The 19,981-nt window shown below is 33.6% G+C and overlaps 1 protein-coding gene across 6 annotated transcripts in view; it reads left to right on the top strand.

Moving 5' to 3' along the window:
- The window catches only part of LOC101899005 (elongation of very long chain fatty acids protein AAEL008004-like), a 170,856-nt gene that overhangs the window by 135,041 nt on the left and 15,834 nt on the right, over nt 1–19,981 (top strand). For 4 of the 6 annotated variants that reach the window (XM_059130751.1, XM_059130750.1, XM_059130749.1 and 1 more), the window contains exons 3-6: nt 4,556–4,845; nt 9,780–9,862; nt 12,976–13,083; nt 17,609–17,692. In XM_059130751.1, coding sequence (XP_058986734.1) covers nt 4,788–4,845; nt 9,780–9,862; nt 12,976–13,083; nt 17,609–17,692 — 333 coding nt within the window. In that variant the 5' untranslated portion in view covers nt 4,556–4,787. Of the gene's footprint in view, nt 1–352; nt 477–4,555; nt 4,846–9,779; nt 9,863–12,975; nt 13,084–13,536; nt 13,618–17,608; nt 17,693–19,981 lie in introns of those variants that run through there. The other 2 variants (XM_059130752.1, XM_059130753.1) reach the window with 2 other exon arrangements.

The raw sequence follows: 19,981 nt of genomic DNA, 5'->3' as shown, positions 1-19,981 counted from the left end.
GTACCCTATTTATCAAATAAATGTCCCTAAAATGAAAAATATCAAATTTTTTTCCAATTGAAGTTACAGCCATGTTCCATACAATTTTGAGTACCTCTTTCATATATTTTGGGTTCCCAGTAATAAAAAACAAAAATATTGATAAAAATCCTAATCATTGAAAATAGAACCCAACACACGCGCCCGCAAAACCTCTTCCAATATTTTTTTATAAACCTTTATCAATCATATATTTTCTAATGTTGGTGGACTAAATTCGTTTTATTCGATTTGTGGTGTTTTGGGTTTTTCGTCTTGTTCTTCTTCTGTCATTTCCAATATCAGACACCTGCATGGCGTTCATGTGTCTGGCTGTGTGTGTCTTTGTGTGAATTTTTGTCTATCTTTTATTAAGCAAAAGACCACAAATTATGACTTTCTTTAGATTATATTAAACATTTTCAAGTCAGTTGTAGACGGTGTTTTGTTAAAGAAAGGTTCGTTCGTTTCTTTTTCAAAAAAAAAAGACAATTTTTTTTTTCAAAGAAAGAAAAAAATTTCTTTGGCCAATGAATCATTTCATTTTTCGTTCGCACACTCAGCAAAAATCGTTTTAAATTGTTTCATTTAATCATAAATTTCAAGTGTTGTGATGTTGTGAAATTTATTTAAATAATCTGCCCCTTACCCCACCCACTCTGTGAAAGAAATCTAAATAATCTCCCCAAATCCGTTTTTAATGACTTTAGAACACTTGAGATTATCTTAATTGTGGCCATTTCAAGTCGTCGTCGAGAGTAATTCAAATTGTGTGAACTTATAAACAAGTCAATCTGTGATAGGTTTTTGAAACAAAAAATACTGGACAGTGGTGTGATGATGTGAAAATTCAAAAAAAAAAAAGTGAAGAAAATAAAGAAGCGAATTTAATTCTTACTTCCACCTTAATAATCCAATTTTTGAGCCCTCAAAAAAAAAATAAAGGCTATTTTGGACTTTTATATTTTGACAGTGTTTCGAATAAATTTTGTTAGAAAAAAATTTTTTTTTTATTAAAAGAATATTTTGTTGTTGCAAAATGTTCAGAATTAATGCCTTTATTGGGATTAACAACCCAACACTGTTCTAAAAAATATATACTGAAATCGATTACGACTATGCTTCAAAATTTTATAATATATTTTTTTGCCGTGATATGTTTATGTTTGTGGTGGCCATACCCCTTCAACCTAGGCGGAATTTCTAAAGAAGGATTGTGTGATAATAAAAATTCTAAACACGTGTAGTTCTTAAAATTAACCTTTAGCGGATATTTTGATTATTGAGATTTTTACCTCACTTTAAATTCCAAAATATTACTTTTTAATATTTCAAAAATAACAAAAATTCAAAAATGATGGTTAATGTATCGAAAAAATTAATATTTCAAAAATAACTACAATTGAAAAATGTTGAAAATGTGAAGAAGGTCGTCCGAAAATGTTATTTTTTGGACTTTCTACCCAATGATAATAAAAATTCCCAAATAAGTTTTATCTCCCGAAAGTGACTAACTAATGTCTTTAAAATATATCGGCAATTAATTTTGTTTTTATCAGTAAGTCCACATATCGATAACTTAGAGTTTTAGTAACCACGAAAAACTAGAAATTTCAAATCGAAAGGTGCAGCTGTACTAGAACTATTAATTTTGATACATTTTAAAAAGTGCGAACCAACAAGTTATAACTAAAAATTACAAAAAATAAATAAATAAAAAATCAACTCCTAATTAAAAACAGAAATATGGTAAAATTTCTTGAAAATCGCGAAAAACGTGTAAAAATTTGGAAATGGGGATCGATTTTTTCGGAAAGTTTTTAACTCGTCTGTAATACTAAATACCAGATAAATCTTCAAGATATAACATATATCGGTCTATAGAACTATAAAAAAATATGTAAGGAGGTTTCATTCCCTCTAAGAAACAGAAAAAATCCCAATTACGGAAAATTTAGACCTTTAAAATGACATAACGTAGACCATTCGGGTCCATCATAGAGATTCATCTGATCTGATTTGTGACTCAATCAATTTTGAATTTTACCCTAATCCTGAATATATTTTATAGGGTCAAAGATGATAAATTTTGAGAAATTACAAATGGAACGATGAAGTTAATATATCATGGTTGACATAACTTTGGAATAAAAAAATTAAAAAAATCTAAGTTCAGTCAGACCCAACTTTTAATAAATTTAATAAATTTCTTAAATTTGAAAAATTGACAAAAAAGACAAAATATGTCTATAAATGCCAAGGTCTTTATATTAAATATCAGAAGGTCCCAGTACCTGAGGGCAATATGAAAACCAGGAATATGTACATAATTATCTACCGCATGGAGGGGTACTCATTACGAGCCGCAAATATTAAATTAAAAAAATTAAAATATACTTAAAATCGTCCAATTAACGAATATCGGAAGGTACCGTTATACGGAGCCTATATGACAAGGTGGACCTGCATAGATAAATACTTTACAGAGACCTCGTACGAACTCCAAATACTAACTTAAAAAAAAAAATCCTTAGAAAAATGTGGAAAAGTACGGAATGAACCTTTCTACAGGCCCTGCATTAAAAGAATGGCTCATATGGAGGATTCTCTGTTGGAAAATGTAATTAAAATCATTTTCGGGGTTAATGGCAGCTATAACAAAACGTGGACTTATATGCTCCATGCTCAATACCAACAAGTAAAAAAGCTGCTTGTTTAGACCGGACCGAACTTTTAATACCCTCCACAATTTGGAAGGAACATGAAAATTGAAAATAAAATCCCTTCAAACAATACCGCTAAATTGAAAACCGATATATGAGGGCTATACGAGGACGTGGGCCTGCAAAAGTAATTTTTTGTCATAGGCTGTAGAACCAATTACGAACTTTAAATATGCAATTTTAAAAAATTCCAGACAATAATGTTTCTAAAATCATTAAAATACTGAATATTGGGAGGTTGCGCTATGTAGGGGCTATACGAAGACCTGCATATGCAAATTTTTGTAAGGCTGTGGTGCCCACTAATGTGAAACAATTCGAGCGAATAACGCCGCTAAAATCATAAAATACCAAATATTGAAAAGCACCGTTATATGGAGGCTATACGAAGACGTGGACCTGCATACGCAATTTTTTTGTCATAGGCTCTCGCAGCCATAACAAAGTTGAAATTCGAAATTTGAAGCAATTCCGGTAAATAGAAAATTGGGGGCACGTCATTTCATTCGAAAGATAACGAGATTACAAAAGACAGACTGACATCGCTACTTAGAATCTTATATCAAAATGTATATACTTTGTGGGGGCTATCAAGAGTATTTCGAGGAGTTACAAACGGAATGACAAAGTTAAAATGGTGGAGAATATAAAAATTCTGCTTCTTTATACATAAAATACATCTGCGTAAAATTTTATCAACTTTTCTAAATTTGTACGGAAGCTAACGTGGCTTCCATAGTAATGCGGTCATGGCTAAATTAATTTTAGAAGGATAGAATAAAGCAAAATGGGCAAATCTCTATTTTCCAGTTTTACTCGAATAATCTGGAGGTGACCATCCATCCGTCCGTCTGTCAGCCCGCGTTAACTCTCGATTTGGTACATTGTAATGTTATTGCCAAATTAAGATCGAGTTCGGAGATGGGCACAAAAGGTCGAAATTTTCCCAGAAGATAGATAATTTTAAGAATGCAACAAGAAAGGATCATCCAATCTCGTTCAAATTCCAACATTTAGCTCAGTGCTATGTTAGATGCGAAGAAACAAAGGGTCAACATTTTGAATAAATATAACTCTCCGATTCTCTTCAAATTTTACATATTCCAATATTGTTATCAACACAAGATCTGGTGTGATGGTAGGATACACTCCTTCGGGTACCTCCCCACAAAGGGTCAAAATTTTGAATATCCATGAAGCTCATAAAACTCGAAATTAACATCAGATTCAATAGTTCTATCAACACAAGATCTTTTATAAAAATGACGGAGATCGGATAATTCCTTTAGGTGTGAATGTAGGATATATCAACCCACTCCTTCTGGTACCACCCTCACAATTGGTCAAAATTCTGAATAATTATATATCTCAAAACATGCAAAAAAAACATCAGATTCTCTATCAAAAAAAGCCCCACTTCCACATCTTAAGCTATGTTGACCTAATATTCCAGCCACTTTAGCGTTAATATGTTGTTAGTTATGCATCGATCCCAAAATATTTTTCAGTAATGGCAAAAATGGGGTTTTAGACATGAAAACGAAATTCTTAATCACTGTGTTACATAGATATATTTAAACGGATATCAGTTTTGGCAATTATTTAAAGTCAATCCAAAAAAACCGGAAGATGTTCCAATTTTTATGAGTACCAGTTTACTATATTCCGATTTCTGGAAACCTTAATTTTTCCCAAAATTTTAATTACATTTTTTTGTAAAACATGACTTTAAAATCTTAAATAAATTAATCCAAATCGAAATGTGATACCATAATACTAATTCCCAATTTGTTTCTATTCTCCTCTCATTTCAGATACCACAGCTACAATTCTAAAACAGAAATCCAATTAGAACAACACCAACAACAAAGAGACCAACTTTGTTAATCTTATTTTTGTTTATTTTTCTTGGGGCTACTGTTTTTGTTGTAATTACGGATACAACAACAAGGGTAACCAGTAGCTTTTGCTGAACTACTTAGAAGTGCAACAACTACCAACCAACCAACCAACCAACAACAACAACACACACACACACAAATCACAATGGCCTTAGTAATGAAATATATAAACATCATGAACAGATATATGGACACACATGGCGGTAAGTGTTGAGAAGTTTTTTCAATCTCAAGAAAATTTTAGTTATTTCAAGTGATAGAGAAATTGAAATCACAAAGTTTTGAAAAAAATGTAAATTAACCAATAGCAAGTGGACTTTTAGAGGTTTTGAAAGGGATAGATTACTGTGTGTGAATATATATTCACATTTTAGCCTTTCCTTATAGTTAGAGTTGTGTCAATCTAGTTTCTCAGTTCAGTACACCAGTTCACAAAACGTATGAGTGATATTATACATTTCATATTGCTCATACGCATAGTATTCCCACAAACGACTGGAGTCCAAGGAACACACCTTTTTATACCCTCAGTCATATGGCTAGAGGGGGAATATATCATTTGATACGGCCAAATCGTGCCTCATCGAAACAACGGTTTTAGACCCTAGGTCTCTTTGGACCAAATTCATTTCAAGGTATTTGGAATTGATCTAGCCATGTCCGTCCGTCTATCTGTCTGATACTTTAGCACAATAACTCCCGACGGGACTATCCGATTTGATTCAAACTCGGTACCTCGTAATATTATTGCCAAACTTAGATCGAGTTCGGAGATGGACAATATCGGCTCACTCCTTCTGGTACCTCCCCCACAAAAAGTCGAAATTTAAAAAAAGAATATTTTACTGCACAGAAAGAAAACGGATAATCCGATTTTGCTTCAACTTTGCAAATTCAAATATATCCATCAGTGCTAGGTCAGTTGCAAAAATTGACAATATCGGTCCACTCCATCAAGTACCTCCCACTCAAAGGGTCAAAATTCTGAATAATTATAACTCTTATAAAATATGATGTAAGTGTCCGATTATCTTCATATTACACACATCACAATATTTTTTTTAACCCAATGTCTGGTTTGAAGATGGAATATATCAGTCCTCCCTTTCTGGTACCTCCCCCACAAAGGATCAAAATTTTGAATATTTATGAAGCTCATAAAACGCGAAATTAACATCCGATTCCATTCAGACTTGGCAAATCTTAATATTTTAATCGACACAAGGTCTGTTATAAAAATTGTAGAGATCGGACAATTTCTTTTGGTACATCCACCACAAAGGGTCAAAGTTTCGAATAACCAAAAAGAGCATAAAATGCAAAATAAGCAACCGATTCTCTTTAAATTTCACACATCCTATTATTTCTGCTAACACAAGATCTGCTGTGAAATTGGGATGTATCGGTTCACTCCTTCTGGTACCTCCCCCACAAAGGGTTAACATATGAATATCCATACGGCTTATAAAACGCGAAATTAACATCCGATTCCATTCAAACTTTGTACATCTCATTATTTCCATCACCACATGATGTGTTATAAAGATGGTAGAGGTCGGACCATACCTTCTGGTACCTCTCCCAAAAAGGGACCAAATTTTGAATAACCAAAACGTGCATAAAATAAATAAATAAGCATCCGATTCTTTTTAAATTTCACACATCCTATTATTTCTGCTTACACAAGATCTGCTGGGCTGTATCGGTTCATTCCTTCTGGTACCTCCCCCACAAAAGGTCAAAATTGTGAATATCTATGAAGCTCCTAAAACGCGAAATTAACATCTGATTCCATTCAGTCTTGACAAATCTTAATATTTCTATCAACACGAGATCTGTTTTTGAGATGGTAGAGATTGGGTCATTCCTTTTGGTACCTCCCCCATGATTTTCAAAAACAAAACCCTCAAAGATATCGAAATAATAAACATCGAACTCTCTTCAAATTTCACACTTTCCAACATTTTTGCTAACACAAGATCTGCTGTGAAGATGAAAAAGATGTGCGAACCCCTTCTGGTACCTCACCCACAAAGGGTCACAATCGTCAGCGATTCTTGCTATATTTAAATATTTCTCTCAACCACAAACCTGAGATGAGTATGGAATTTTTTAATTTCCATAAATTGGATATCCTCGAGTTACGACTGAAAAAGTTGTAATTCGTTCGATCGAACAAGTTTGCCACAACTCTACCCACAGCTATTTGTCTGGTTGTAAGTCAAATAATTTTGTTCCCAACCATTAATCCGGACATTTATTTAATCCAGAATATTTCATTCCATGAACGATACGAAATATGTATTCATAATTTTCGAATTATTTTTTTTCTGGGAACACATCGATGGGATAATTATGCATTTTTAATGAACTTCCTAGATTTCCAAAAAGCCAAAAAAAAATCCCCCCATTTTTATCAACAAAATTCTTTCTTCGCAAAAGCCACTTCTACGTGCCATCTGTGCTAATGAAGCACCCAACTATGTGGCCAACAACATCAGAAATATTCGAGCAAAAAACGAAGCACCACAATTCATAATAAAGCTCACTTACCTATGACCATAATCGAATTCATTCACAATGTCTGTTGACCTTGAAATGAGTTTCCAAGTTTTCTTGGCAACAACAATTTGCCGCAGACGAGGCTTTGGCGCAATGTTTACAAGACTTTGGAATATTTTGTGTAAATTTTAACACATCCCAACTAATTGATTGGCCCTCAAACAGAATTAAGTTTACACTCGGCTGTGACCAGAAGATTAGGCGTGTGCTCATTATTGGGTGGTGGTGGTGTAATTGAATACGGAGCGGAATCATGGGGAGTAGTTATTGGGTTGGCATTTTTTGTTACTTTTTAATCAAGTATCAAAGCAAACGTGTTCCATAGATTTAGTGTCCGTCCATTCGTCTGCCTGCCTATCTGTCAGCCTGTCTTGGCTTTGTCACGCCATAATTTGGCTAATGTACTTTAGCTCTGATACACCTTGTCACATTATGTCGTTTTGTTTTTGCTTTTCGCTTTCGTAAAAATTTTATGAATTCAGTCGATTTGTTCGGTCGTTAAAATTCAAAGCGGAAATTTGGGAATTTTTGAAATTATTATTTATAGAAAGAAATATGCGACTTTATCACCACATGTACGCCCTGTGTTGGGGTTTCGTTTCGTAATTTTATTCACGTTTTTTAATTAACAAAAAATAAAATTATTACACTGTGCGACAGAGTGAAGAGACCTTTGGACTTCAAACAAAAAATTAGAAAAATTTGTTTTTCAAATAAGGAAATATTTTGGAATTTTCTTGATTCCTTCCACGAGAAGAATTACTTCACCTCTTCTATGCAAAGAGTTACTTCAGTTCTTCCATGAGAAGATCTACTTCAGCTCTTCTAAGAAGAGCCACTTCAGCGTTTCTAGGAGAAAAGCTAATTCAGCTCTTCTGGGAGATGACTCACTTCAGCTCTTCTATTAGCAGAGCTACTTCAGCTCCTCCAGGAGAAGACCTACTCCAGCTCTTCTAGGAGAAGAGCTACCTCAGCTCTTCTAGGAGAAGAGCCATTTCAGCTCTTCTAGGAGAAAAGCCATTTCAGCTCTTCTATGAGAAGAGCCATTTCAGCTCTTCTATGAGAAGAGCCATTTCAGCTCTTCTCTGAGAAGACCTATAACTGCTCTTCTATGAGAAGAAGGCCTATAGCTCTTCTATGAGAAGAAAACCTATAGCTCTTCTTTGAGAAGAAGGCCTATAGCTCTTCTATGAGAAGAAGGCCTATAGCTCTTCTATGAGAAGAAGGCCTATAGCTCTTCTATGAGAAGAAGACCTATAGCTCTTCTATGAGAAGAAAACCTATAGCTCTTCTATGAGAAGAAGACCTATAGCTCTTCTATAAGAAGACCTATAGCTGCTCTTCTATGAGAAGACCTATAGCTGCTCTTCTATGAGAAGACCTATAGCTGCTCTTCTATGAGAAGACCTATAGCTGCTCTTCTATGAGAAGACCTATAGCTGCTCTTCTATGAGAAGACCTATAGCTGCTCTTCTATGAGAAGACCTATAGCTGCTCTTCTATGAGAAGACCTATAGCTGCTCTTCTATGAGAAGACCTATAGCTGCTCTTCTATGAGAAGACCTATAGCTGCTCTTCTATGAGAAGACCTATAGCTGCTCTTCTATGAGAAGACCTATAGCTGCTCTTCTATGAGAAGACCTATAGCTGCTCTTCTATGAGAAGACCTATAGCTGCTCTTCTATGAGAAGACCTATAGCTGCTCTTCTATGAGAAGACCTATAGCTGCTCTTCTATGAGAAGACCCATAGCTGCTCTTCTATGAAAAGACCTATAGCTGCTCTTCTATGAGAAGACCTATAGCTCTTCTATGAGAAGACCTATAGCTCTTCTATGAGAAGACCTATAGCTCTTCTATGAGAAGACCTATAGCTCTTCTATGAGAAGACCTATAGCTCTTCTATGAGAAGACCTAGAGAAGGTCTTCTCTTCTATGAGAAGACCTATAGCTCTTCTATGAGAAGACCTAGAGAAGGTCTTCTCTTCTATGAGAAGACCTATAGCTCTTCTATGAGAAGACCTATAGCTCTTCTATGAGAAGACCTTCAGCTCTTCTCCGAACACTCTCTTCCCTCCCCTCTTAAAAATTCCTTACATCTGCAATCTCCCCCACGATAAAGAGATTAAACGTTTTATTGTTTACACAATTAATTAGAAAAATAATCGAATTAACAAACGATAAATATTGAAATGCCTGGCAGTACAAAGTCCGTGATGTCTCGGCGTATTTAGCGTATTTGCATTTAATTTTTCTTGACTTGTGCGCTGATGACAGACACAGACAGACAGTTTGTCAGTTTTTTATTATTTTTTTTTTTTTTCTCAATGATGAGATGAGGAACTTTACATCAATTCCATCAATCATTTGTTGTCAGCTACTAGACGCACACACACATGCGCACACATGGGGTGTTGTTTGTAGCCAAGGATGTGTGGAATTGAATTAGAATTGAAAAGGAGAAGAAAAAAAGTAAATTAAATTAAAAACGATGATATATAGATGACAATCTATTTTACAGGCTTTGCTTATTATTTATTTATGTTGGCATTCGTTTAATATTCCATTCCATTTCAGATCCCAGAACGAAGGATTGGCCAATGATGTCATCACCATTTCCCACATTAGCTGTATGTCTCACATATGTCTATTTAGTCAAGGTAAGTGTTGAGAAGATAAATAAATACACACATACTCGCACGCACAGTGGGGATTATTTGTGGGAAAAGGACTAAGACGGGATATTTTCTTAGAAAAAAAACTTCGGATTTCCTTTGGGAAATTCTAACTAAAATTTAAAAAAAAAAGTGTTGGAAACTCTTTTGATTTGAATAATATAGGATCTCTTCATCATTTTATAAAATTTATTAAAAATACATGGTGAGATGAAAAAACTGCAACCAACTTCAGACTGCTGTCATTTCTAAACCACTCGTCCGACAGCTGTTTAAATTATCCCAGTGACAGCTCATTATATTGTTTACAAGCGTACAAAAACATTTTGGTGAGACTTTTTTAGGGAAAAAGTTATTCGTGATGGAATCCGAGAGTGATATTGTGATTTTTTTATATTTGTCTGAAAATTACAAGGGGCTATCGTTAGAGCACTCCAGCATTTAAATGTGAATAAATCGCTCGTTACCGTGATACTGCTAGCCATAGCGTAGCCCGACGTCAAGGAAGTGGACGGAGAAAAACAGCAACATCAGCAGAAATGGTTCAGTAAGGAAGCGACTTGATCGAAACCCGCGTCGCAGTGGCCGAAAAATGGCTCGTGTGCTGAACATATCGCAATATTCCATTCCGCAAATATTGCAAAATGAGCTCGGGGTAAAGTCATTGTAATTCCAAAAAGTGCAAGAACTTACACCGCAACAGAAAGAAAATAGACTCAAAAGAGCTAAAGAGTTGCTTCGCTTGTCCGTGGCATCAGAATAAATGCCGAATATTATCGCGACAATATTCTGGAGGGTGTATTAAAGCTTTGGGCACATTTTGGCCGCAGACCTTGGACATTCCAACAGGATTCATCACCATCGCACTCAACACGCGCCAGTTAAGGATGGTTACAAAATGAGGTTCCTCACCTCATTACCAGCTCATAATGGCCACCAAAATCTCTCACTCAGCCCGCGCCAACCAAGAATGGTAACAAAATGAGGTTCCTCGCTTCATTTCCAGCGCACAATGGCCACCAAAATCTCCGGATACCAATCCGTTGGCCTATTGTGTCTGAAGTATTTTGGAAAGCAAGATTGACACTAAAAAGTACCCCAGTGTGTCGATCACCCCAAGTAAGCGCTTCGCCGAGAATGCGCCAAAATGCCGCAGAGCGACATTCGGGCAGCGTATGACGGTTTTATTGGCCTTTGAAGGCCATAAGTCCTGCCAAAGGTGACCAATTCGAACAAATCAAAACTTACTCTAAAATTTGATGTTATTTCCGACATTTTTATACCCTACACCACAAGGTGGTCAGGGTATTATGTCTTTGTGCATTTGTTTGCAATAGGCAAAAGGAAATGAGATAGACCCATGTTTCCTTTTGATGACCTGCATATAATCACATTCTGAGTCGATTTATACATGCCCGTCCGTCCGTCCGTCTGTCCATGTATTTTTGTAAACAAAGTACAGTTCGCAGTTATTGCCTATCCAGATGAAATTTTGCACAAATCATTTGTTTGGCCCAAGGACGAACGCAATTGAAATTGGAGATAATCAGTCAAAATTTAGATACAGCTTCCATATATATCTTCGTCCGATTTGCCTTTTATTGTGCACCAAACGTGTAATATCAATCCGAATAGTATGGAATTTTGCACGTTCGGTCAGATTGGACCTCAAAATAAGTATGCCAAATTTAATCGAAATCGGTTAAGATATAGCTATAGCTCCCACATATATTGTTCATCCGATTTGTTATTTTTGTCCTCCGCAGCCGTAATATGCACTCTGTAACAACAATATTTGGGGAAATATATCACATACAGCTCAGAAATACATTTACTAAATTTTATCGAGATCGGATCAGATTTGGATATAGCTCCCATATATAACTTCGTCCGATTTACTTTTGATTGTGCACCAAACGTCTAATATTTGCCCAAATTGGATGAAATTTTGCACTTACGACCGAATTGAGTCTAGAAGCTAGTATGTCAAATTTGGTGAAGATCGGTTCAGATATAGCTATAGCTCCCATATATACTGTTCATCCGATTTGTCATATTTGTTACCCACATCCTTAATATGCACTCCGTAACAACGATATTCAGGGAAATATATCAAATACAGCTCAGAAATATCTTTGCCAAATTTTATCGTAATCGGTTCCGATTTGGATCCGATTTCAAATTAATTGTGCACCAAATAGGCAATACAAGTCCGAATTTAAAAAATACAAATGTTTCGACATATTTAGTCCATTGAACTTTAAATTATAATTATAATCATAGCGTGTATGATTGAATTCTCCCATAAAAACTTTTAATTGTTATGCGGAGCTCTACTAAATTAGCAAAGTGGTGTAGGGTATCATAAAGTCGGCCCCGCCCGACTTTAAGACTTTCTTTACTGGTTTGCCTTCATTCAATAAAATTTAAAACAAAAATTTAAAATTTATGGCTTTTAATTTTGTTACAGTTTTTTTATCTCACCTTGTTTTTGATATCCTTCAAAGGAAATTCTAATAATTTAACGACTAAAATAGTAGGAAAGCACCTAGGGAGCCGTTGTAAAACTTAAAAATTTTCAAAAAAATAATAATGGTACAAAACCATAACGAAATAATGAAACAAATGATCATGAATTTTAAGATTTAAAGAAAACCATAACCATAGCCATAACGAAATAATGAAATTATACATTTTAAGATTTTTTTTTTTTTTTTTTGGAAAAATATTTCTTATCATTTTTTAAATAATTTTCAAAAAAAAAATTATTACTCCCACTGTTCCAAGTCCAAATCTTAATCATGGGGGAATGTTAAAAAAAAACATTTTTTTATTATTCCCACTGTTCCATGTCGAAATCTTAATCATGTAGGAATGTCTGACTTCCTTATCCATTTCCCATTTATTATTGTTGTTGTATTTTTTTTTTTTTTTTTTTCAAATATATATTCATATGTCAAAAAATAAGAAATTGAAAATATTCACGTGCCAATGACATGTTACCTATCCTTACCCCTTGTAATTAATTGTTGTTTTCCTATTCTCTTTTCTTTCTCTCTTTCCACATCTCTTTTTTTTTAACTTTCCCTAAATTGTAGGTTTTAGGTCCACGATGGATGGAAAATCGCAAGCCATTCCGTTTACAAAACACATTAATTATCTACAATGCAGCACAGGTGATATTTAGTGCGTGGATATTCTATGAGGTAAGTTGGGCATGATCCATGACCGTTTTGATGGCACCTCACGACAGGTGTGTAGGTGTGTTTGTGTCGGTCGTATGGGTGTATCGTTACAGCCGAGGAAGAAGAGAACAATTATCAAGGACTTGAGTCCCCGCCAACGAGAATTGGGGACCACGGAACGCCGCGTACATCTTTCTAGTAGGCTTCTGCAAGAGTGTGCCAGTGTTAGCTTCAAACCAAGACCATTTGTTGCACAACCAACCAACCAACCACAACCATCATCACAAGCAATTTTCCCATCATCTGTCATTTGTTTGAATGCCTAAAGGTTTCGTGTTTGAAGCTTTTGTTCGTTTTGTTTTGTTTTCTTTCTATGCACCTGTTCTGTTTTCTGTTTTGTTTTCTTATTTAGTGTTTTTTTTTCTGTTGTGCCGTTCTTTCTACTAAGTTTAAGTTTGACATGTTCTTTTGTAGTGTTTAATGGGCGGCTGGTGGGGTCATTACAACTTTAATTGCCAACCGGTGGAATATGCCGATACCCCACGTGTCAATCGAGTAAGTTGGTGTCAAACATCGTCAAACAAAAAAGAGTCTCGACCAATTCATCGAAACAAAAATTGGGTTATCAAAAAAAACAAAAAAAAAAAAAAAATAGAAAATTCCAAAAGAAGTTATATTTTTCTTTAGCACTCTCGAAACAAGTAACTATCACGCTGGCATAACCATTTCTAAATAAAAAAAATGTAATTTAAAACGTTCATCTCTGGCTTGTCACAGCGTAAGCGGCGGATTAATGCCTTTCATCACATGTGCTATTAGTCTCCCATACTCTTCAAAATTATATCATGAAGAGCCTGGCATTTAGATCTTCGTTTTTTTTTTCTTTGCCAATAACTACTTCCATGTTGCTTTCTTTAAATTGGGGTTTACATACATACATACTTTATTTATTCTGCGTTCCTAGCAAATGCCTATAATTGTTTTTTATTTTTGCTTTCATAAAATTTATAAATTGTAGTAGCTTTGTTTTCTTTTTTTCCTTTTTATGTGTTTTATTTATTGTTTTATTTTGGATCCAAAAACACACACACACACCCAAATTTATACATAAAAACACGCCCACACACATACATACAACATTACACATCTATACAAACACACATACACATATGAAATCTTCCTTATTTATTTATTGCTTTTACGTCGTCCAAAAAATGAGATTGCTGAACAAAAATTGTAAATACAAAACAAGCCAGCAAAGCTCCTTCATTCATGCCTAAATGTAAGCTGAGTAGTAAGTAGTTGAGTAAGTAGTTAATTGTATACGTTTATGATTATTAACATTTTGTTGTATATTGTTGCACAGTGGTTTGAAAGAGAAAAAATGTGGATTTGTTTCAAATCGCCTGATATTAGACGAAAATCGCCGAATCTCCGGGGTCATAGTGAGTTTTCACATTATATTATTTATATTCTATTATCGTATAAGAAATATCTCTAAAAGTAAAAGTAATTCCAAAAAAACCACCTACAAAAAAATATCATTCACTTTGCCATTATTCGAATGGTTGACATATAGATGTCACTCTTGAAGAGTTTTTGACAAATATTTTATTGCATAAAAAAGGGAACAAGAGTATATCTAATATCATATATATCAACCATCCAAAAGCAATAACCCAGCCCCAATCTGGACCACAGAACATTGTATGACTTACGTAAATCCTAAATTGAAATTCATCCTGAAAGTATGCATCAATTTTAATTGAAAACTTTGGTTGTATTTTACACAACATATTTTGGGCGCCATCTAGATATTGACTATTTATCTGCAAAATATGTGCTTAAAAGCCTACTTTTAGGCAATTGAAACGGTGATTTTTAACTGTTGCTATACAGAAATTGAAAAAATTTTATATAAAATGTTGAATATATAAATATTTCAATTTTTTTGTCAATGGAAGATGAGCTCAATAGGCCAACATTTTGGTTTGACATCCTAGTTCATACCTTTTGAATATAGGAAAAACATAAATATCCGAAAGGACAAAAATACTGTGGAATTTGGGTAAAAGTGAAAGTCCTACCTCATAATTTCGTTTCAAAAGTTCGTGTTAAGCGTTTTTAGCACTCAAAATGTGCAATTAGTTCAGTTTGACAATATTTTTTTAATCAAAACTGATTATGCATTGAAACTAAAGCTGATCTCGATATTAAATTTCCGGATTTCAGCTCTATTCCTTCACTCAATACTAAATTTAATAACATTTAGTACGCATATAAAAAAATGTGAGACTCTTAATCCCAGTTCACATTTTCAAAACCACCGCCATATCTCAATCACAGATACCAACAGAGACCTTATTGTCAATTTGAATAATATAGCCCTATCCCTTCCCGCAATACAAAATTTGGTACCATTTATTACTTTTCGTACAACTATCAGACGCATTTTCAACGAGCGAGTTTTTGGAGTTTCCCCCAAAATTGGAACTCCGAAAACTCGCGACCTGAGCGCCATCTTAAAATCGATATTGGTGAAAGATGATTTTTTTAGAAAGGTTAAAGACTGGTATATTTAAAAAGTACAAACATTTTTAAAAAGTTTTCTGAAATATGATATAAAAACTGATATACATACATCGGCCTTTAACAAAGCTCGGACAAACCTAATTTATTCCGATATATAGATATCATTCAAAGACAGGTAATTCAATTTTCTGGCCTGGAACGTCACATAATATTTTAATTGTTCAATATTACCATAGGTCTGTTGTTCTGACCCATAATTTCAAGAGACCTATTCTATGAAGGTCGCGAGTTTTTGGAAACAGAAAAGGTCCAGAATAATGAGCGCCATCTTAAAATCGATATTGGGAGGAAAGATAATTAACTCAGAAATACAAGTAGTTGAGTATACTTTCAGGCGGGTTAAAGATTATCCTCATGTAAAATACATAACTTTTCCGAAAGTTTTCTAAAATCCAATATATATTAAACAAGTTGGAAAGCAGCTAAGTTCTGACGTGCCGAACTTTTATACCCTCCACCATTCGAAAGAAACTTGAAAAATTTCAAAAAAAATCTGTCGAAAAATAGTTCTTAAATAAAAACCTTTATATGGGGGCTATACGAAGACTTGGTGCTGGATAAGTAATTTTTTGTAATAGGCTGTCAAATACGAAATTCGATATAATGTCGCTAATATCATCAAAATACCGAATATCGGGAGGTACAGTTATATGGGGGATATACGATATAGTGGACGTATATAGACAATTCTCTTTTAGCGGCGAAGTACTCAGAAGTAACTCCTTGTGTAGATTTTAAGCTAATTCCATTGAAAAATGTGGCTAAAATCATCAAAATACCCAATATCGTGACCGATATTTTCGAACTTGACATGTTGCAGACAAAAGACAGATCGGTACAAAATTTTAGTTTCCTATCTTTATTTGTTTTGATTCTAGCGTGATTACAGCAGACGGTCTAAAATTATTAATTCGATGAGTTACAAACGGAATAACGAACTTAATATCTCCTCCATACTATGTATGGTGGAGGGTATAAAAACATGAATATATGACAAAAAAGACGAATGGGCGCCATCTAGATGTCAATATTGGCATCTAGATGATAAACATACTTTCAGGCGGTAAATAATACAACAGGATTTAAAAAGGGATTAGTGAAATAAGAAAAAAATTAATATTTAAGAATAAAAGGTGGAAGATTTGAAATTTAATTTAATTAAAGAAATTCGATTATTTTTCAAACACTGTGCAACAATAAAAAAACAACATACATTCATCGTAGCAATTATTGAAAATTAATACCATTTCACGAAATGTAAGGCTATAAAACGTTTTCCATAGCAAACTGTCTTACATTTGAAGAATTGAGCCATTGGTAACATAATTAAATTGTGTAAGTTTACAATTTTTATTATTATTGTTTTTGTTGGTTATGTGTAGTTATTTAAATGTTTACTTCAATGCAATTGGATGCACCGGCATCATCGTCCATAGACCATTCACAAGACAATGGTTGTCGAATTTGTGTTGTATGTTTTATTTTCGTTTTTTTTATTTATTTGTTTGGTTTATAGTTTGCTTTTTTTTGTTGTATTCATGGTATCACAAGTTAACATTTTTTTCAAAAGTACAAGAACAACATCAAACGAAATTTAAATTATTTTTCAAAAATTTCAAAAAAAGAGAAACAAAATTTGTAGAAGCATACAAGAGAGAAATATTTTTTTTTTTTTTTTTTTTCAATTATTTGGTATTTAAACGTTTCGGATGTTCAACAACGATAATGACACACACACGTACATACATACACAAATAAAAACAAACAAAATAACTTTCTTCCAGCCAAGTCCAACGAACTATGTAAGACTCAATCTAATACCTATGCGAACACACTCAGCAGCGTACATCCACCGACCGTTGTAATCAATGCTTTAATGCTCCTCCTCTCCTCCTACTCTCATAACGCCATTTGACATTTGAAGTTCATACGAAAAATTTTTGTTGTATTTCAGATTGGTATTTCCGGTTGGCTGACAGGACACTATAGCTTCCGATGTCAGCCGGTTGAGTATAATAGTAACCCTAGAACGATAAGGGTATGTGTTAACCATCAAAATCAAAATTCTATTCCAAAAAACAACACCAAATGCATAGCATTTCGAAATTTTTCCATTTAACACATATAGTAAATAACCTCTGCATGCCCTTCTCTGACTCTCTCTCACGGGAAGACTCTTTTTCTGGAGTTTTCTTAGATCATTTCTCACAAACTCTCTCTCTACCTTTAAATCTCTCTCTCTCTATCTCTTCTGTTCTTTTGTTTGATTTAAATCTCGCTCCAAAACAAGGAAAATGGTTTAAAATTATTTTATTTTTATTATTATTATTATTTTATAAAAAAAGTAGTATTATATTATTTAAATAAATATTTGTAAAAAACAAAACCATTTTCCTTGCTGTCTCTTAAATTTGCAGCTTTAAGCCTCGCCTCCTTTGTTGCAAGCTTAAAACATGTGAACTCCGTTTGTTCTTTATTTTTATGAATTTCTTAATTTTCATTTTTTGCCTTTCTCTTTTATTTTTATTATTTAAGAACCATATCCAAATAGAAGATAATTTTGTAACTAATAATTGGTGGTGTTTAATTTTTTTGCTTTCTTTTAACAAAATAAAAATATGTTTTATATTTTTTTCTTTTTCGAGAGAGCTATTCCAGTTTTTTTTTTTCAAAAATAAAGTTATTACCAATAATTATGAACTTTTGAGACATTTAATTAATATTTTGATTTTATGTACAAGAGATCATTAATGTTTATTGTTAATAAATTTTGTTCCCCTTTTAAATGAAATTTTATGTTGAAACCCCCCCACAAAACAAAAATGTTTTGATTGCATGACATGACATTTTTATATTTTTAGCTGCCCATGGAAGTGTAAGTAATATATCTGCAATTTAAAAAAAATAAAAAATAAATATAAAAAAATAAATTATTATTAAATTTTACAGATCGAAATCAAATGTCCTACAAATAATAACTTTGAACTAATTTTTTAAAAACTTTTATCTACCAAGTATCCATGCTATTAGAGATGTAAATCCATCGCTGGAACTATTGATGTTATCGATGGTTTTTGGAACCGAATGACAAAGAACATAAAAATAGGTCTGTCTGGCTACTTTTCCTACAAGAATTGTCTAGCAACTTTTTTCTCAGAGAGAAAGATATCTTATTTCTCTTTTGCATGACAACTGCAGATCATCACTTGTTTGGCCAAAAAAATAATAACAATTTATACGCCATCAAAAACAATTCATCATTTTATTAACAACCTAACCAGTGTCCGCTAATTCCTTAGTGAAAAGTCCACCTTAAAATTTTAGATTCGTTCCGACAGTTCGTGTTCGGCCATTTTAGAACTCAAAATGCACTATTTGTTCAGTTTGACAAAATGTTTTAATCAAAACTTCATGTATCGTCCTTTCTACATTTCAATTCCGGGTATCAACAGAGACCTCAATGTCAAATTTGAGAATTCCAGCTCTATCCCTTTACCTAATACCAAATTTTGTACCATTTAGTATTTTTAGTAAAAATATAGGACGCATTTCCAAAACCAACTCCATTTCTTAGGCGCGGACACCAACAGTGACTTCTATATCAAAACTCAGGATTTCAGTTTTTTTTCTTCTTTACTTAATACCAATACAATTATAGTACACATTTCCAAAATAACCTCTATATCTTAACTACAGACACCAACAGTTGACATCTATATCAAATTTAAAAATTTAGCCTAATTCCTTCACCCAATACCAAATTTAGTACCATTTAGTACTTTTCGTACAATTGTAGTACACATTTCCAAGAAAACCACTATGTCTTAACCACAGACACAAGAAGTGACTTCAATATCAAATTTCAGAAATTTTATTTAATTCCTTCACCCAATACCAAATTTAGTACTTTTCGTACAATTATGGTACACACTCCCAAAGTCACCTCCATATCTCAATTCCAGATAGAAATAGAGACCTCAATTTCTAGTTTGAGAATGCCAGCCCTATCCGTTCACCTAATGCCAAATTTGGTACCATTTAGTACTTTTCGTACAGTTATAGTATACATTTCCAAAACATCCTCTATATGTCAGCCACAGACACAAACAGTGATTTCAATATTAAATTTCGGAATTTCATTGATCCAAATTTCCAAAATTAGTTCCATTTAGTCCATTGCGGACAATTGAAGTATGCATATCAAAACCCACTTAATATCTCCATCCTACACAGCAAAATTCAGAAATCTAACTCTATCCGTACAATCAATACTAAATTTTGTCCCATTTATCACCTTTTACACTCTTGTGGTACTTATTTCCAAAAA

The sequence above is a fragment of the Musca domestica genome, unplaced genomic scaffold, assembly GCF_030504385.1.
Source record: "Musca domestica strain aabys unplaced genomic scaffold, Musca_domestica.polishedcontigs.V.1.1 79, whole genome shotgun sequence".
NCBI classification, from domain to species: domain Eukaryota; kingdom Metazoa; phylum Arthropoda; class Insecta; order Diptera; family Muscidae; genus Musca; species Musca domestica.
Note: the sequence above shows the minus strand (reverse complement) of the source record. Positions and strands in the feature narration are given on the sequence as shown.